This window comes from Cetorhinus maximus, chromosome 19, assembly GCF_964194155.1.
Source record: "Cetorhinus maximus chromosome 19, sCetMax3.hap1.1, whole genome shotgun sequence".
Taxonomy (NCBI): Eukaryota; Metazoa; Chordata; class Chondrichthyes; order Lamniformes; family Cetorhinidae; genus Cetorhinus; species Cetorhinus maximus.
Genome location: NC_135897.1, coordinates 70,951,797 through 70,972,848, shown reverse-complemented (window position 1 = coordinate 70,972,848; position 21,052 = coordinate 70,951,797). Strand labels below are relative to the sequence as shown.

The following is a 21,052-nucleotide window of genomic DNA, read 5'->3' as shown; positions in this document are numbered from 1 at the left end:
TAACCTCCTGGGCATCCATTCCTCTGCTACAAGGATACCTACAAGCCAGATTTGAAGATGGCGGACATTGACATTGACAAGTGGGAAACAGTCACTGACGACCACGACCTCTGAAGACTGACTGTTTGGAAGGGCCTTGCAAGAGGCCTTGCACCTTCTCAGTCCACTGTCTTTCTCTGATCGCAAATGTTGCAGAGACTGCCATGTTAGAGCGGGGCGCCTGAGCCACACCAGGTGATGCTTAACACAGAGTTGATCACCACAGCGCAAACCATCGTCTTAGCAGAGGGCTGCCATTTAAGTTTATGAATGACTGGGACATGTCATTGAATTCCTTCACTCACTAACATTTTAACTACTTTTTAATTTACTTTTAAAAAAAAAACCCTCTATTCACAACTTTTGCATCCAGAACAAAAAGGTTGCGAGGTATCATGTTTGATTCTTTTCTCTCACTTGGACCATTGATTACGTTGTTTTTTTTTTATCAGTTTGTCCTGATCAAATACCTAGTATTTGCGACTGGATTGGTCCTTTTATTATAAACACTGTTAATAAATCTGGTTAACTGCAATATTCTTTACCAGAGGACCTCGCCACTTTAGTTTCTGTTGCTGTCTTGAAAGTGTGAATCAAACTCTGGCTGTTGAGCGGATTGCAAATAAGCAACAGATAATCAATCCGGGGAAAACTGCAGCCACCAAATATTTGTTGTTGAACGCACGCGCGACCCTGCGCCTTTAAAACAAAAAGAACCGTTGGCGGTCACCTTGACAACGACGCTGGTCGTACGCCATGACGCGAACAAACAGCCAATCGAAGCCGTTTTATTTGAATATATTAGCGCGCGCTATTTCCGGTTGTGATGGCGGTGCTGTGGCTAAGGCAGCCTTATCTAAGGTAACAGCCGGGGAAAGACGACAGGCGTTCGCTCACCCCCTCCCCGCGGACCCTGATCTGGATCTTCTCCCTTGGTGTTGGTGTTTTAACATGGGCAGTGAGCGAGATGTCCGCCCTGGAACCTTCTCTGGTGAGAGAGTTACACCTGACGTGGAAAATTCCTACACCAATGTCACTGTCCAGTAAGGTGTATCGAGCACTTAACACCAATGTCACTGTCCAGTAAGGTGTATCGAGCACTTAACACCAATGTCACTGATCAGGGAGGTGCATCGAGCATCTAACGCCAATTTCACTGTCCGGTGAGGTGCATCGAGCACCTAACACCAATGTCACTGTCCAGTGAGGTGCATCGAGCACTTAACACCAATGTCACTGTCCAGTGAGGTGCATCGAGCACTTAACACCAATGTCACTGTCCAGTGAGGTGCATCGAGCATCTAACGCCAATTTCACTGTCCGGTGAGGTGCATCGAGCACCTAACACCAATTTCACTGTCCAGTGAGGTGCATTGAGCATCTAACGCCAATTTCACTGTCCAGTGAGGTGCATTGAGCGCCTAACACCAATTTCATTGTCCAGTGAGTTGCATTGAGCACTGGCACCAATTTCGCTGTCCAGCGAGGTGCTTTGAGCACCTGCACTAATTTCGCTGTCCACTGAAGTGCATTGAGCACCTATGCCAATTTTGGTCGAGTACTGCTTCGTTCACATTTTCTGCTAGTTGTGAATTTTTTTTTGCATATAATACCTAATTTCCACTGTTGCCCCACAAGCTTTATCAATGGTGATCTGGTTGAAGCACTTCATAATAAATGTACTCTTGGATTTTATTGATGCATACTCAAGTTGTGAAGAATTGTAGAGCAGAGTCTACCTAACTTTACATGGTTGGAGTTCAAGTACAGTCCTTGCTAACCATGGAATTTAAGTTGTGTTTGCTGAATCACTAAGGGCTACGATCATACCAGGCAGCAGATTTCATTTTATTATGGTGCTTTTTTACGTGTGTGTATTATTCTGGCGGGACTGATCTTGCCTGTGTGCACAAAAAACGTGTTTCTGCTGAGAACCATAACTTGAGTAGCTAATCAAACAAGCCTAGCATGAACATGATAATTCATGTGTCAATCTACAACATGCATCTGTCTCTCTTGTTATCTTTCTACCTTCTGTCACTCTCCCTGCCTCTGCCTAGGGTCTCTTGGTCAACCACCTCGCCCCCCCCCATCCTCATCCTAATGAGAATAATTTTGCAATGCCAAGCAGAAAGAGCAAGGGAGTAAGACTAGCTGAGCTGCTGTTGTAGAGAACTGGCACGAACATAAGAAGCTGAATGGCCTCCCTCTGTGCTGTAACCATTCTATGATTCCATTTATAGAGCACCTTTAATGTAGTAAAATCTTCCAAGGCACTTCACAGGAGCATTATTGTGTAAAATTTGACACTGAGCCACAGAAGGAAGGATTATAGCAATGGTGCAGGTGCTCAATGCACCTCACTGGACAGGTGACCAAAAACTTGGTCAAAGGTTTTAAGAAGTTCCTTAAAGGAGGAGAGAAAGCTGTAGAGGTTCAGGGAGGAAATTCCAGAGTTTAGGTCCTAGGCAGCTGAAGGCATGACCACCAATGGGTGGAGCAATTAATAACAGTGATGTGCAAGAGGCCAGATTTGGAGGATTGTGGTTATTTCAGAGGATTGTGAAACTGGAGGAGGTTACTGAGATAGGAAGGAGCTATGCCATGGAGAGATTTGAAAACAGGCAATTAGCCATAGTCCACAAGGGACGAGAGACATCTCTCTCTGTTAGAGAGGAGTGGTTTTATAGCTTGAACGGCACGATTCCATATCAAGCATGGGGTTAAGGCGAGGAGGCAGGGCTCCATGAATGACCACAGTCAGTCTGGAGATTGAACCCGTGCTGTTGGCGAGATTCTGCACCATGTTCTAGCCAACTGATGCGTTCTAACCGACCCTCACATTTGAAAAGAAGGATGAGAATATTTAAATTGAGATGTTGCAGTACTGGGAGCAACTGTATGTCAGCAAGCTCAGGGCTAATGGATGAATAGGTCTTGATATCAGTTAAGATGAGGGCAATAGAGTTTTGGATGAGTTCAAGCTTATGGAGAGTGGAATATTGGGGGCCAGCCAGGAGAGGGTTAGAATAGTCAAGTTTAGAAGTAACAAAGACCTGGATGAGGATATCAGTGGCAGATAAGCTGAGGCAGGGGTGGAGTAAGTAATGTTACAGAGGTGGATGTAGATGGTTCTTGTTGAGGTGTCATGGTGTAGAAAAGAGAGAACCCGGCAACAGGCCCCCATTCCAGGAGAGTGCCTACAGTTTGTGAGCAGCATTTTGTGGGTAAGGGACTGATGCTGCTGATATCAGGCAAAATAACTAGGTGTGGACATTTTCCAGAGTTCATCAAGATTGCTGACCTCCAAGACTTGCAAGAAAATTGGTTGTCACTGAATTTAACTCATACTTAAAATCCTAATGTCCTGGCCAATATTTATCTTTCAAGCATCATCACTAAAACATATTATCTTGTCCTTATCTCGTGACTGTTTGTGGGATCCTATTGTCTACAAATCTGTTGCCATGTTTCTTACATTAGAGTAGTGACTTCAAAAAGTACTTCATTTGCTGTAAAACACTTTGAGATGGCCTGAGGCTATGAAAGGCACTACATAAATGCAAATTCTTTTATCGTGTAATATGCTATTATTTCGAGATGACATTCAGTTATTTTGATGCTAAGACCTATCTATTTTCACAGCTATATTGTAAAGATAAAGACAGTTCCATATGTTTAAAATAAAACAGAAAACACTGCAAGTATACAAGTCCACCAGAATCTGAAAAACAGACAGACTAATGCTTCAAGGTAAAGACCCTTGGTTATATGTTATTTTTCTCTTTAAAGAACATGAATTACCTGTTACATCGGTCTTAACAATATTTGTTCTTGTACAATTGTTAAAATATTTTTATGTAACTTTTAATTATTTTTACAAAATTGATTCATCTGCTATTACTTTGTTATAAAAAATCTAATTATAAATATTTTTTTAAACAGTTGTGTGAAGTTTTGATGCTCAGGATGGCACTCAAGTTAATGTGGTTGGTACTTGGAGGAGTAAGGGTGCTATGGTGCCTAGCGCCACAAACAGGCTACATACATCCTGATGAATTTTTTCAGTCTCCAGAGGTTATGGCAGGTAAAATATCTAATAGCTTATTTAAAATTTGTTTTTTAAAACTCTTTCTACAAATAATTTCTTTTGTTTGCTTTTAAAATAAACTCCTTCATCCCATGCTCAAGAATTTTTTTTAGATATAAGGAGCTAATTTAGAGGGTGAATGACTCAGCCCAACCTGTTGACATCTGCATAAATTTGGAAGTGTCCAAACCTAATGCTTTAGTGTGCTACTTGACTGCAATCCATTGAGCCTCACTGGCTACCTTAAAGAGCAAATGAGACATCGATTGCCAGAGGTTCATGGATGAGCATACAACCAAGATAAGCCAAAGACTTCAAAAACAAACACAGTAAATGAACTTTTTAAAAAAATGGTTATCAACGATAATATTTATCTATAGAATTCCATTTCAATTAAAATAACTCTTGGCTGAATAATAATCTTGTAGTAAAATACTGCTCCACAACAAAAACAAAACGATAACTTGCATTTATATAGTGGCATTAACATAATAAAATGTTCCAAATGAGTGGTATCAAATAAAATTTGACATTGAGCCACATAAGGATATAACAGGACAGGTGATCAAAAGCTTGGCTAAAAAGCTAGGTTTTAAGGAGCATCTTAAAGGAGCAAAGAGAGGCAAAGAGGTTTAAGGTTGGAATTCCAGAGCTTAGGGCTCAGGCAGCTGAAGGCATGGTCACCAATGATGGGAATTTACAATCATGGCTGCACAAAAGGCCAGAATTTGAGGAGCGCAAAGATCTCTGAGGGCTGTAGGGCTCATGGAGATTACTAAGATAGAGAGGGATTTGAAAACAAGGATGAGAATTTTAAAATTGAGACATTGAGGGACCAGGTGCGAATGTAGATCAGTGAATACAGGTGATAGGTGAATGAAACTTTGTGGGAAATAGGATAAGGACAGCAGAGTTTTAGATGAGTTTAAGTTTATGTAGGTAGAACAACCAGGAGAGCATTGGAATAGTCAAATCTAGAGATGGTAAAGGCATAGATGAGGGCTTCATCAGCAGATCAACTGAGGCAGATCAGAAATGAGCAATGTTCCAGTGGTGGAAGTAGATGGTCTTGTTAATCAATGGGTGATGGGATTGGAAGCTCATCTCTGGGTTAAATAGGATGCTAAGGTTGTGAATGATCTGGTTCAGCCTCTGACATTAACCCTGGAGAGGGGTGGCTAGGGAATGGAGTTTGTGGGGTGAACTGAAGCCAAAAGCTTCCTGATGTGTAGTTGGAAATTTTTGCTCATCTAGGACTGAAGGTCAGACAAGCAATATGGCAATTCAGATGATGGAGTTGTCGAGAGAGGTGGTAGTGAGGTAGAGCTGGGAGTCATTAGCATATATGTGGTACCTGACATGATATTAAATGATATAGCTGAGGGGCAGCACATAAGTGATAAATATTCAAAAGCATTTGTATATTTTAATGATAGGTGCCATTTCTCATTTAGTCAAGGTATATATTCACAGTGAACAATGGAGTTCAGCTTCTGTGTGTCTGGAAGCAACCTGTCTCCTAAACTGGAGCCAAGTACCTGTTCATGAAGGGAATCACTGTGACACCCTATAGAAGATAGAAACATTCCATGATGCAGCCTGGCATTTATCAGCAAAGCACATGTAATCTCACCAAAAAATTGGCATGGCATTTGTACATAATCAACATTCATAGCCAGGAGCTGTTAAAAAAACACGTTGTGGGAGCCAGGGTAGGTAGGTAGGTAGTTATATTGAATTCGTATTTTGTGAATGCTCTCCTCTTACAACGCAAGCTTTCATAAAGCCAACCTACAGCAAAGTACCATTTTTTTCTTCAGCCTGTTTCACATCCATCCCTGTTAGCTCTGTTTATGTTCCATCTTCATGGTGAGACAAGAGGAAATAATGGAGTAAAAAGGTATATGGCAATTTCTATGAATTGTCTGATCCAGTAACTCTTGCTTTCTTGATTAAAATGTTTCAGATGTTTGTTGCTTTTGTTCCCTGATGTTTTTAAAGAAGCTGGAATATGGTTTTTCTTTGTTAGGATGAAACCTCAGTGAAGGATTCTACCACAGCCAAAAACAATAGGACAGAAGAGGAGATAAATCATGAAGTAATGATTAGGTGATCCCAAGTATGTGTTTCAAAAGCGTAGAGATTGTAGGAGCAGTTGAAGACTGAAAGGGCACAAATTTCTACAGATTGAGTTCTGGAAAAGAATGATTTCGAGCACAAGTTGGAGCAGTAAGTCTTGATCTCAGCACACTGAGAACGCAAGGAAGACAGTATAATTGTCACTTGAGAGGAAAAGAGTAATGACTATATTTAATTTTTGATTATATTGACAAATGTTGCACATGAGGGAGCTTGAAGTCCAGAGGTGAGAGAAGGATCATCAGTCAAATAGCATTTTCCTGTTTCTCATCAAAGAGTGAAAGAAAGGAAAAGAAGTGTTTACCACAGGAGAAAAAAAATCTTGTTTCGTTGAGCCAGCTTTAGCAATAGAGATGCAGTTCGTTTAGACATCAGAGGAAATAGTGATATCAAGAACAGGAGGAGACTAAGATGAAATCAACAAAGGTAAGAGGTGCTAATTTGATGGCGGGATTTTATAGAGTATATAAAACTTTAAAATAGTTTCCTTTCCTCATTTCAGATGCATCTTTGTTTTCTTTACAGGTGACATTTTGAATCTCAAAACTTTCCGGACTTGGGAATTCAATACTAGCTACCCTAGCAGATCAGTTCTGTTCCCGTTGGTCACAACTGGATTTTCATTCACAATACTTAAAGTTTTACAAAATTCTGGCATTTTTGGCAGTATTCTAAACAGCTACAGCTTGCTGGTTTTCCCCAGACTATGCCTGACATGCCTGAGCTTTATACTGGATTATTCAGTGTACCATTTAGCTTGTCTCTGGGGAGCAAATCCACGGAATGCACTAACACTGCTGAGTGGGTCACATGTGATGTTGGTTTTTTACACCAGGACATTTTCAAATGGTATAGAAGCAGATCTTTTTGCATTACTGCTGCTGTTAGTGGCCATGGACATAAAGCAAGCAAGTGTGGTGCCGCATCCTGGGAAAAAGGAAAGAAAGAACAATAAACATCTTATTGGGATTGTTTTAGTTTCTGGATTTTTTAACAGACCAACATTTATTAGTTACGCTTTAGTACCGATGCTCCTGTGGCTTTCTCGTGATCAGAAAGGCACATTTCAATTCAGTTTAAGACGAATTGTGAAGAGTTTCTTTGATCTTTTGTCTTCTGTAATTGCAACCAGCTTTCTTTTCATAGTGACAGATACATTGTATTTTGGTTCATTGTTGTCTGAAAGGCTTTTGAAAGATGGGAATACCATGTATACACTATTTGTCAACATAAGCCAATGTCTAGTTTTAACCCCTGTCAATCTCATTTTGTATAATTTGGACCAAAAAAGCCTTATTGCACATGGTAGTCATCCTTGGTTTACGCATCTGACTGTGAATGGTTTTCTGCTGTTTGGTGGTCTTCACTTATCTGCTGTTGTAACTGGTGTCAAAACGATGGTCAGTAAATTTGCCTGCAAAGCCAGCTGTCAAATGTCCCATGAAGACAATTTGGAAAAGAAATTGCCAGCACAACTTCCTGCTACTACTCAAATTACTGAATATTTATTGTTGGTTTATTTTATCCCTATCATCATTCTATCAGTGTTTAGTCATCAGGAGCCACGGTATATTAGCCCACTCATTGTGCCACTAGTTATTCTCAGTGCTCCAAAATGTGAGATGCTGAGGTGGAAAGTTGTAATTGTCCTGTTTAATGTCTTGGGGTCAGTGCTTTTTGGTTGTCTGCACCAGGGCGGACTAATTCCTTGTCTGTCCTATTTAGAAAAAACTCTTCACTCAAAGAATCCTCTGGCTAACCAGTCTGAACATAGTTTGGTATTTTACCACACCTACATGCCTCCTAGGTATCTCCTGAATGTAAAATCAGACCAAGAGTTTACTCGAATAATTGATCTGGGAGGGTCTGGCGTGTCTGTGCTCAATAACACAGTGAATGGGCTACTTGACAATTTCTCTTCTGAACACATTGGGACTAATCAGGAAATGAATATCTATATTATTGCCCCTGGCACTGTTCAAGGTGATATTAATAACTGTGGTTTTCAGTGGAAAACTGTTGCATCATTCTTCCCTCATTTAACTATGGAAGATCCTCCTGACATTTCTTCTCTTCTTTCTGAAGATGGATTCAACCAACTGAGTCTTTATATTTTCAAAGTGCACATAAGGTCAAAGAAATCAGAAACTTAATAGGACTCAGTTTGGTTTTGGTGTCTTCCTGTTGTCTATGTCTGTAGTACGTTTGTGTGTATGTTGGCCCAGGGTCTAACTGTTGAAGCATCAAGGTCCTTTTCACTTCTAATAGTATTTGCTGCAGCTGAAGACTGAACACAGTGGAATGAGGCATTTTAAATGTTTATGGTTTTAGCAAATAATCATGGGGTTTTAATCAAAGAAATGCACAGAAGTAATGTTCTTAAATATTTTGGTTTAATATCTCTATCTGCAGAACCATTATCATGTTACTAAAGTCTTCAAAAAACCAGAGTAAAATTACAAGTATTAGATGGTGACCCTGGGTAGTATATTGTAATGGACTTATATCTATAGTTTCCCTTCTGTGAACTGCTAATTTTGATAGTGATAGGCAGATTCCCATTGCTGACACCAATAGTGTATTAATTTGTGACATTGGTGAAATAGATTAAAGAAACTTTATATTTTGCTGTGTAATGATGTGGGGGCAGATGGCAGAGGAATCCTAAAGAAAGGAAGGAAACTTGACATTTATGAGAACAACAAATGTATTGTTTTGTATTTGGAGAAATAAAATGTTACATTACAAAGCCTCTTTGTAATACTGAGTGCATCATAATTATCATAGTTCTTGTGATCAAATTTTGATAATTGTAATATAGAGAAAATGGACATATCAATTGCACAGTCTTATTTCCCCTCCAACCTTATGTTTTTTGTTGCTGATACTAAATGAAGTATCTAAAGATGTGCACATCATGTAAGATCATTTTTCAGTTTTTTCATATGATGGATGTGATCCATTACCCTTCTTGGCTAATAGCTTATTGGTTAGCATTTTGGAACACTTTATTTGACCTACATGTGATGATAGAACCTTTATATTCATTTTGCAGTACTTGTGTTAGACTGAAGAGAAGGGATCAAACAAAACACAAGGTGCATGTCACCTTTTCAGGTCAGGTTATGCTCTAATATTATGGATCAAGACAAGTATGCAATTTGAGAGAGGTTGTCTTTACTTCCATGCTTAAGAGTATACTTGTCTAAAGTAGACAATGATCACCAGAAGTATAATCTTAAATAGTGAAGGGAGACGCTGCCCTGCCTACTTGTCTAATAATGGCAGTTATTTCATCATACTTGACGAGATGAATTTAGATCAATGATGTTATTCCCACAAAGAAAGAACCAATTATTTTCCTTGCCAGGAAAGTGGCTGACTTTTACAAAAAATATGTTTGTGCATTGGAAATGATCGCGTTATTAATGTAAAATGTAATGAAATGGAAAACTAAAATGAAATGACTTGGAGGAGGAGAGCAAATGACACTGTTGTGATGAACAACTGACAAGATTGAAAGAGGAATTAAATTAATTGACTGTTTAAGTAGTCGTGAATGACACATGATAGTAAATGTTAAACTTCATTTAGGGAAATCTGCAGTACAGAATAGTCATAAAGGCCAAATATTAATGATTATTCTAGAGCCTGAGATTTTCAAAACTTCAAACAATTTCAAGATAGATAACATCCTATTAGAACATTCTCATTCAATAAGGAGGCTTTATACAGAAGTAGTTATGAGGGCTGAATGTAGTTTTATATGATTACATTTGAGGGGAAAATTGCCATTAGTAATTCCCATGCTGGAAAGGGATGGAGATGATACTTTACAAATTTTAGAAATGTTTTGGTAATTAATTCCTTTGACTACAAGAAATGATGCATATGCACAATTCAAGTAATAACAGATGGGACAGTAAATGCTGCTCTTGCCAGCAATGCTCACGTCCCATGAAGAAGTAGAAATAGATTGCTAGCAGAGTACCAGTGCATGTGAGGTTTTCAGGAAAACATTAGAGGCTAAAGCTGGGAAAAAATTTGAATAAATAGTGTTCTGACCACAACTGGTGTTAATCGCTGCGCAAACCAGATCCGAGAGGTAAACTTGGCTTACAAGCCACAACCTTTTTTCCTGTATTCTGATAGTGAGAAGATGACGTACCAATCTCAGCAGTAAGAGGTTCAATAACACTTTTGGATTTTTTAAATTAAAAGTAAAAGTTTTATTAGCAAAAAGTAAAAGAAAATTTAAGCACACAAGATCACAGTTACACAATTAAGGTTAGTCTTACAAAACATTTCCCCAAATACACACTGCTTGGTCAAACCCGGAAGTAAATACCTTCCAGACAACACTCCCTATTGATGTTTAAATATGAAAAAATCCAGTAATATTACACAAGGCAAACTGTTGTAACTTCAATAAAGGTGTATCATATGACCTTTACCCTCTTGCACTTGGCAGTGGAATTCACTACAGAATGAAACTGCTTGCTGCAGCCCAAGACTTTTCAACAGTTGAAACAGCTCCAGCTATCTCCAACCAACCCCAGCTCAACAGCTATACAGCCATCTCTCCCTCATCAGCTAGCCACAATAACTGTAATATACCTTTTTCCCTGGCATCTCAGTCCCATTGTTCTCACACACCTCTTTGAAACTCAAACCCTTCCAAATATAAGACCTTTCATGTTTCTATCTTGTCTTTGCTTTTGGGTCAATAAAATATAATATTCCCACTACTTGTTTACCTATGAACTCCTGCAACATGCAAACATTTTCCTTTCTACCCCTGACTCCCTTTTGATATTCAAATAACCTCCCAACTTATCTAAAAATTCAAAGGTTAGTTCTAACCTATTTACTTGTACTTCAAACTTAACACCTTTATCCTTTTCATGTTTCCAAACCCCCTGACAACCTGACTGCTATCAAACTCCTGCCCAGCTTATTTAAACCACACACACACAAACATCCAGCCTTTACAGAATACTACAATATTCCCAAAATATTTTAAAAAATCCATTCCCACAATAGTGAAAAGTACACCAGTAAGGTATGTTCTAGATAGAAAAAGTGGCCTGTGATTTCACATTAAAGGATAGATGCTAAAAGAGTGAGAAAATTTCCCAATTGGTACACAGTTGGTAAGGAATAAACTTATTGGCATTAGAGTTTGCATTCAAGTACTGGTAAACTGAGCAGGGGCAGGTTACAAACTGAAATTGTTTGACAAGCTGAGTACTGTAACAACTGCATTTACAGTCATGGAATACTCCACTCTGTTTCCTAGCACTTTACTTCAGACTTTAATTTGTAATATCACTTTTTTTTATTATTCGTTCACGGGGTGTGGGCTTTGCTGGCTAGGCCAGCATTTATTGCCCATCCCTAATTGCCCTTGAGAAGGTGGTGGTGAACTGCCTTCTTGAACCGCTGCAGTCCCTCTGGTTTAAGTGCACCCACAGTGCTGTTAGAAAGGGAGTTCCAGGATTTTGACCCAGTGACAGTGAAGGATTGGCGATATATTTCCAAGTCCAGATGGGAAGTGACTTGGAGGGGAACTTCCAGGTTGTGGTGTTCCCATCTATCTGCTGCCCTTGTATTTCTACATGGTATTGGTCGTGGACTTAGAAGGTGCTGTCTAAGGAGCCATGGTGAATTCTTGTAGTGCATCATGTAGATGATGCACACTGCTGACTTGTGCCTTATAGATGGTGGATAGGCTCTGGAGGCCATCGCACGATTCCTAGCCTCTGACCTGCTCTTGAGCCACAGTATTTATATGGATAGTCCAGTTCAGTTTCTGGTAAATGGTAACCACCGGGATGTTGATTGTGGGGGATGTGTGGTAATGCCATTGAACGTCAAGGGGCGATGCTTGGATTCTCTCTTGCTGGAGAGGGTCATTGCCTGGCACTTGTGTGGCATGAATATTACTTGCCACTTGTCAGCTTAAGCCTGGATATTGTCCAGGCCTTGCTGCATTTGGACATGGCCTGCTTCAGTATCTGAGAAGTCGCGAATGGTGCTGAATATTGTGCAATCAGCAGTGAACATCCCCACTTCTGACCTAATGATGGAAGGATATTGATGAAGCAGCTGAAGACTGTTGGGCCAACTAGAAATTTAAAAACAAGAAGTCGTCAAGGATAAGATAAGGCCATGTCAACCACCAAGCTCTTCACTTTAGTGTTTCTACTCACCCAGCTTAGCATTCAACTCCACCTTAAACTTCCCTAGCTATTTTGAATGCACATCTTAACTGGTGGATTATTCTTTATGCATCACATTTTTTGAGTAAAGGTTCCTTTTTCTAAAACATTCAAAATTTACATTATCCAATCCTATGCGGATTAAGAGACATCGAACACTTTAAAACATTTCAGTAAATGGTGGAATTTTTTACAGGAAAGGAAAGGTGGGTTTGGGTGAATGCGGGAGTTAAATCCCCTAAAAGTGATATTGGGTCATGATTCCAGTATCACCCTGCTGTCTTCCAGCTTTCACCCGGGCAGATTTGAAGGGAAATGGGGAACCACTGTTACAGTTGACAAGTAATGCATTTAAATATTAGCAATAATACCGAAGACTTGTGCTCCAGAACCTGCCAGGCGCCCAAGCCAAGCTGTTCCAGTATAGCTACAACACTGGCATCTGCCCAGCAATGTGAAAAATTGCCCAGGTATGCCCTGTACACAAAAAGCAGGACAAATGCAACCTGGCCAATTACCGATCCATCAGTCTACTCTCGATCATCAGTAAAGTGATGGAAGAGGTCATCAGCGGTGCTATCAATCAGCACTTGCTTAGCAATATCCTGCTCACTGACATTCAGTATGGGTTCTGCCAGGGCCACTCAGCTCCTGTTTCATTACAGCCTTGGTTCAAACATGGTCAAAAGAGCTGAACTCCCGAGGTGAGATGAGAGTGACTGCCATTGACATCAAGGTCACATTTGACCAAGTATGGCATCAAGGAGCCTTAGCAAAATTGGAGTCGATGGGAATCAGAGGGAAAACTCTCTGCTAGTTGGAGTCACACCTAGCACAAAGGAAGATGGTTATGGTTGTTGGAGGTCAATCATCTCAGCTTCAGGACATCACTGCAGGAGTTCCTCAGGGTAGTGTCCTAGGCCCAACCATCTTCAGCTGATTTATCAATGAACTTCCTTCCATCATAAGGTCAGAAGTGGGGATGTTTGATGATGATTGCCTTTACGTCTCCTCAGATACTGAAGCAGTCATGTCCAAATGCAACAAGACCTGGACAACATCCAGACTTGGGCTGACATGTGGCAAGTAACATTTGTGCCACACAAGTGCCAGACAATGACCATCTCCAACAAGAGAGAATCTAACAATCACCCCTTGACATCCAATGGCACTACCATTGCTAAATCCCCCACTATCAACATCCTGGGGTTAGCATTGACCAGAAACCGAACTGGACTAGCCAAACAAAAACAGAGATAAAAACAAAAACAAAATTACCTGGAAAAACTCAGCAGGTCTGGCAGCATTGGCGGAGAAGAAAAGAGTTGACGTTTCGAGTCCTCACGACCCTTCAACAGAACTGAGTATAGTTAGGAGAGGGGTGAAATATAAGCCAGTTTAAGGTGGGGGGGGGGAGAGAAGTTGAGGGGGGTGGGTAGTTGTAGGGACAAGCAAGCAGTGATAGGAGCAGATAATCAAAAGATGTCACAGACAAAAGGATCAAAGAGGTGTTGAAGGTGGTGATATTATCTAAGAAAATGTGCTAATTAAGAATGGATGGCAGGACACTCAAGGTACAGCTCTAGTGGGGGTGGGGTGGAAAGACTGACAAGGTATTAGTTGTAGATTTAAAAATAATGGAAATAGGTGGGAAAAGAAAAATCTATATAAATTATTGAAAAAAACAAAAGGGAGGGGGAAGAAACGGGGTGGGGATGGAGGGAGGGAGTTTAAGATCTAAAGTTGTTGAATTCAATATTCAGCCCGGAAGGCTGTAAAGTGCCTAGTCGGAAGATGAGGTGCTGTTCCTCCAGTTTGCGTTGGCCTTCACTGGAACAATGCAGCAAGCCAAGGACAGACATGTGGGCAAGAGAACAGGGTGGAGTGTTAAAATGGCAAGCGACAGGGAGGTTTGGGTCTTTCTTGCGGACAGACCGCAGGTGTTCTTCCAAGCGGTCGCCCAGTTTGTGTTTGGTCTCTCCAATGTAGAGGAGACCGCATTGGGAGCAACGAATGCAGTAGACTAAGTTAGGGGAAATGCAAGTGAAATGCTGCTTCACTTGAAAGGAGTGTTTGGGCCCTTGGACGGTGAGGAGAGAGGAAGTGAAGGGGCAGGCATTGCATCTTCTGCGTGGGCATGGGGAGGTGCCATAGGTGGGGGTTGAGGAGTAGGGGGTGATGGAGGAGTGGACCAGGTTGTCCCGGAGGGAACGATCCCTACGGAATGCCGCCAGGGGAGGTGAAGGGAAGATGTGTTTGGTGGTGGCATCATGCTGGAGTTGGCGGAAATGGCGGAGGATGATCCTTTGAATGCGGAGGCTGGTGGGGTGATAAGTGAGGACAAGGGGGACCCTATCATGTTTCTGGGAGGGAGGAGAAGGCGTGAGGGCGGATGCGCGGGAGATGGACCGGACACGGTTGAGGGCCCTGTCAACGACCGTGGGTGGAAAACCTCAGTTAAGGAAGAAGGAGGACATGTCAGAGGAACTGTTTTTGAAGGTAGCGTCATCAGAAATGATACGACGGAGGCAAAGGACTAGCTAAATAAATACTGTGGCTACAAGGGCAGGTCAGAGGCTAGGAATCCTACGGCGAGTAACTCACTTCCTGACTTCCCAAAGCCTGTTCACCATCTACAAGGCACAAGTTAGGAGTGTGATGGAATGCTCTCTACTTGCCTGGATGAGTGTAGCTCCAACAACAGTCAAAAAGCTTAACACCATCCAGGACAAATCAGCCGACTTGACGAGCAACCCATCCACAAACATTCACTCCCTCCACCACCAACGCAGCAATATGTACCATTTACAAGATGCACTGCAGAAACTCACCAAGGCTCCTTAGATAGCACCTTCCAAACCTATGACTACTACCATCTAGAGGTACAAGGGCAGCAGAGACATGGGAACACCACCACCTGAAGTTCCCCTCTAAGCCAATCACAATCCAGACTTGGAAATATATTGCCCTTCCTTCACTGTCATTGGGTCAAAATCCCGGAACTCCCTCCCTAACAACACTGTGGGTATAGCTATACCACGTGGACTGCAGCAGTTCAAGGAGGCAGCTCACCACCACCTTCTCAAAGGCAAATAGAGATGGGCATAAATGCTGGCCTAGCCATATATATGTGTGCGTGTGGAACTCGCCAGGGTCACCGAGGTGAATGCACAGCAGGGAATGTTACTTCACCCTTACTTTCACCCTTCAGTGAAACTGACTGGCTGGGAAACCTTTGATCAGTGAAACTGAAGAGTACCAGCCATGATCAGGCAAGAAGCTGCTGCTCACTGCACTTCTTCCCAGAGAGTACTTTAAGTGCTTGACAGGCGGCTCCTAATTTTCTTCAAAATTACTCCACCTGTCTTGCATTTCACTCACCTTCACCGCCAGCCTTCACCATGGCATGGAGCAATATGTGCAGCTCTACCTTGCACATCAGATGAAGAGCAAGAGCAATAGCAGCAGGAGCAACACCAGCAATTACATCACCTCAATCACATGCCGCTGCACAGGCAGAGCGACTGGACACAGAGATCCAGCTCCAAGGAGGTGAGACCCCCAACACAGGCAGGGGATTAGCTCTCTCAACATGTGTAAGTGCCAGTTCCTCAGGAGGATCAGGATTTAATGGCAAGCTGTTGCTGACAACTGCAGCCTCCTCGAGAGCAAGACCTCTTTCCCAGTGGACCAGTTGGGCAAAAATTACCAGGAGCCATCAAGGTGCCTGTCACTGGAATACCACTGCTCTGGGTCCTGGTCTCTTCTCAAAGTTGTGTACTCTTTTCTACAAGGAGAGAAAGCAGAGAATTATGAGAATTAGTAATGGCTTGTGTGGATAGCAGGAAAGGCAACATTTTTTGGAGGCCTTCACATGCCTTCCTGAAGTGTGATGCCCAGAACGGGACATAATACTCCAGTTGTGGCTGAACCAGTGTTTTATACAGAATTTATCAGCTCTGAAGAAGGGTCATACGGACTCGAAACATCAACTCTGTTTCTCCCTCCGCAGATGATGTGAGACCTGCTGAGTTTTTCTGGCATTTTCCGTTTTTGTTTATCATAGCTTCCTTGCTTATGAACTCTATGCCCCTATTAATGCTCAGGATGCCATATGCTTTATTAACCGCTTTCTCAATGTGCTTTGCCATCATTAATGATTTATGCACATATATTCTATGCCTCAACCCCACCCTGGTCCCTCTGCTCCTGCACACCCTTTAGAATTGTATCCTTTATTTTATTTTGCCTCTCCTCATTTGGCTTACCAAAATGAATCACTTCTCACTTAAATTTCACCTGCCATTTGTCTGCCCATTCCACCAAGGTCTATGTCCTTTTGAAGTTAACATTACCCTCCACACAGTTCACAATACTTTCAAGTTTTGTGTCATTCACAGATGTTGAAATTGTGCTATATACACACAAGTCTAGGTCTTCCCAAGATACTTCACAAATGGGCATGAGGCAAAGTATGCACCACATTGGGAAGGGAGTGTTCAGGAGAGGTAACCAAAAGTCTGTTCAGAGATGAGTTTAAGGTTAAGAGATGGAGAGATTGAGAGAGTAAATTTCCATGGGTAGGATGTGATAGTGAGGCAAAAATGTGGTGGTTGGGGTGATGGTGGATAGGTGATGTACAAAAGGCCATTAAGGGATGGGCTATTCAAGGGATATATAATGCTAGAGGAGATTGCAAAGATGCAGCAAGTTTGTGGAGAGATTTTAAATTGAATGCTTCGGGGCATGGAAAAATTGTGAATGAGCCAGGACAGGGGTGATGGGAAATTGAAATTTAGTGTGGGACTGGATGTATGCCACAAAGGTTTAGATGAGTTGGAATTTACTGGGAAAGGTTGAGAAAGCAGTAAGGAGAGCGCTGGAGCATACAAGTTTGGATATGGACACAGCATTTATAGTCGCTTCAGCGTCTGAGATAGGGGCCCTGACATTGCCTTTTTCCAGTTTGTGCCTATGCTCTTTTGTCCTGCAGTGTTGTCTAATTTTCAGTCATGCTAAGAAGTAGTCCTTTATACTTTACTTTGTATCTTGTGTACATTGAGAAGCTTCCCTCAAATTCTCCTTTTTTAAGGATTGAGAAGTTCAGTTTTCTTTCCTCAGAATTCAGTGAACTGACACTTGGGATTAGCTTTGTGACCTTTTTTGTCAATGTTTCCATGAATTGGATGAGTGATCAACACAGCTTGAGTGGATTCTTGTGCTAGTACAAATTAATCCTTCTGATGTCCGCAGGGAAAATATCCTCCTCAAAGAACATCATGGGTTGACAGCTAAAACGAAGCACTCCTATTGACGGAGAACTTTAAAAATATTCCACACACTCATCTGAAATCTCCAAGTCCCTACTGGAACACACCCTACACACTGCAAACTGATGACAGCCCCACCTCATGATGGCACACCTCCTGACTGACTGCAAATATCACCAAACACAATCTAGTAACTGACCTGAGTGGTGAAGTCCCAGGTTTCAACCTTCCACGGAAAATCTGGGCTACCTTCAATCACTTGAGGATGAGCCAGGGAAGATGTAGCCGCTTGCTCCACATGAGGAACAGCTCAAATTGTGACTGTAGCCATACAAGTCAGACCATTACCCATGTATTGAACTTCTGCCCTGAAAGATCCATTTCTGGTAGCGTAACAACCATCCCGGACCGGTTCTGGGGAAGGTGGGACCTGTACAAACCGGACGGGCTGCACCAGGCAGAGCTGCGACCAGTGTCCTTGTGGGGGGTTTTGCTAGTTCTGTTGGGGAGTATTTAAACTAGTGTGGCAGGGGGATGGGATCCCAGGAGTAGGATCAGATAGGTCAGATTCAGATCAGAAAAATAGAGGTAGAACATTAGCTAGGGACGTTGTGATAGACATGGAGTTACCGGAGAAGCAAAGTTTAAAAAGTGTCCAGCAAGGGAAATTGACGGGGTTAAACTATTTATACTTCAATGCAAGGAGTATTACAAACAAGGTAGATAAGTTAAGGGCACAGGTAGACACATCGCAGCAGGATGTCATTGCTATAATGGAGACCTGGCTAAAGGAGGGACAAAACTGGCAGCTAAATATCCCTGGTTATAGAGTCTTCAGACACGATAGAGTAGGAGATAAAAAAGGAGGGGGGAGGGGGGGTGGGTAGCACTAATGGTTAAAGAATCAATTCCAGTTGTGAGAAGGGATGATATACTAAATGGGTCAACAAACGAGGCTTTATGGATTGAGCTTAGAAATAAAAAAGGGCCAGTCACACTACTGGGAATATACTACAGACCCCCAAATAGTGAAATGGAGATAGAGGAACAAATATGTAGGCAATTTTCTGCTTGTAAGAACAAGAGGGCAATAATAGTAGGAGACTTCAACTATCCTAATATCAACTGGGATTCAAACAATATAAGGGGCACTGAAGGAGAAAAATTCATGCAGTGTGTCCAGGAAAATTTTTTCAACTAATTAGTGACAAACCCAACGAGAGGAGATGCAATTCTAGACCTAGTCTTGGGGAATGAAAAAGGGCAAGTGGGTGAAGTGACAGTTGGTGACCATATCGGGGACAGTGATCACAATTCAGTTAGATTTAGTATTACCATGGAAAAGGACAGAGATAAGGCAGGAGTAAAAGTCTTGAACTGGAGGAAGGCAAATTTTGCAGAAATGAGAAGGGACTTGGCTGAGGTGGACTGGTCAGCACTGCTGGAGGATAAAACAGTGGAAAACCAGTGGGAAGCACTAAAAAGCGAGATCCTAATTGTACAAAGTAGACATGTCCCCTACAAAAATAAGAGTGGTACTGACAAATCTAGACCTCCCTGGTAGTCTAGAGGAATACAGGGGACGATCAAACAGAAAAAAAAAGCGTACGATAGGCACAAAGAACTAAGCACTGCAGATAGCCTAGACGAATATAGGAAGTGCAGGGACAAAGTAAAAAAGGAAATAAGGAAATCAAAGAGAGGGCATGAAAAAAGATTAGCAAGTAAAGTTAAAGATAACCCAAAGATGTTTTACCAATACATTAATGCTAAAAGGTTAGTTAAGGAAAAAGTGGGACCTATCAGAGATGAAGATGGAAACTTGTGTGTAGATGCAGAGGCTGTGGGAAGGGTTTTGAATGAATATTTTGTCTCCGTGTTTACAAAGGAAAGGGAGGATGTAGATATAGTAGTCCAGGAGGAACACTGCGAGATATTGGACGAGATAGTCATAAAGAGAGGGTTGAAATCCTTGAAAGTTGATAAGTCGCCAGGGCCAGATGGATTGTTTCCGAGGCTGCTGAAGGAAGTCAGGGAGGAGATAGCAGATGCTCTGAGGATGATTTTCCAATCTTCACTAGATACAGGGGAGGTACCGGAGGACTGGAGAAATGCAAACGTAGTTCCATTGTTTAAAAAGGGATCAAAGAAAATGTCAAACAATTATAGGACAGTTAGACTTACATCAGTGGTGAGCAAATTAGTAGAATCAATCCTGAGAGATAGGATTAACTGTCATGTGGAAAGGCATGGACTAGTCAGGGATGGTCAGCATGGATTTGTTAAAGGAAGGTCTTGCCTCACAAATTTGATTGAATTCTTTGAGGAAGTGACAAGAAGGGTTGAAGAAGGTAGTGTAGTGGATGTTGTGTACATAGATTTTAGCAAGGCATTTGACAAGGTCCCAAATAGCAGATTGGTCAGGAAAGTAAAAACCCATGGGATTCAGGATAAGGCAAACTGGATAAAAGGTTGGCTTTGTAACAGGAAACAAAAGGTAATGGTCGATGGATGCCCTTGCAAATGGAAAGTTGTCTCAAGTGGTGTTCTAAAGGGCTCGGTTTTGGGACCCTTGCTCTTTGTGTTATATATTAACGATTTGGACGTGAACGTTGGAGGCACGATTGGGAAATTTGCAGATGACACAAAGATTGGCCGAGTAGTGGATAGTGTAGAGGATAGCCATAATCTCCAAGACGATATAGATGGGTTGGTGGAGTGGGCAGTAAAGTGGCAGATGGATTTTAACATAGAGAAGTTGAGGTCATACATTTAGGGAGGTCAAACAGTTACAGGGATTACAAAATAAATGGGAATATACTAAGAGGGGTAGATGAAGTGAAAGATCTTGGCGTACAAGTACACAGGTCCCTGAAGGCAGCAGTTCAAGTAGACAAGGTTGTAAAGAAGGCATATGGAATTCTCTCCTTCATTGGCAGAGGTATAGAATATAAAAGTAAGGATATAATGTTGGAATTGTATAAAACACTGGTGAGGCCACAATTGGAGTATTGTGTGCAGTTCTGGTCACCACATTACAGGAAGGACGTAATAGCTCTGGAGAGAGTGCAGAGGAGGTTTACAAGAATGTTGCCAGGGTTAGAAAAGTGTAGCTACAAGGAGAGATTGGATAGGTTGGGGTTAGTTTCCTCAGAACAAAGAGGGCTGAGAGGTGACTTGATTGAGGTGCACAAAATTATGAGGGGAATAGATAGAGTGGACAGGATTAAATTGTTTCGCTTGATGGAGAATTCTAGAACCAGGGGACATAGATTCAGGATAAGTGGCAGAAG

General features: G+C 41.7%; 1 protein-coding gene across 7 annotated transcripts; it reads left to right on the top strand.

Annotated features, from left to right (window-relative positions):
- Positions 1–823: 823 nt before the first annotated feature.
- On the top strand, positions 824–9,018 carry LOC144693902 (GPI alpha-1,2-mannosyltransferase 4-like). 7 transcript variants are annotated; one of them, XM_078564085.1, is made up of 4 exons: positions 824–900; positions 3,732–3,792; positions 3,985–4,126; positions 6,794–9,018. In XM_078564085.1, the coding sequence occupies exons 3-4, from the start codon at positions 4,000–4,002 to the stop codon at positions 8,419–8,421; spliced, it is 1,755 nt and encodes a 584-aa protein (XP_078420211.1). In that variant the 5' UTR covers positions 824–900; positions 3,732–3,792; positions 3,985–3,999; the 3' UTR covers positions 8,422–9,018. The 7 variants fall into 7 exon arrangements, with proteins under 7 accessions (XP_078420211.1, XP_078420207.1, XP_078420213.1 ...); XM_078564082.1 differs by having other exon boundaries at positions 851–1,030; positions 3,685–3,792; XM_078564083.1 differs by having other exon boundaries at positions 853–900; positions 3,685–3,792.
- Positions 9,019–21,052: the final 12,034 nt, after the last annotated feature.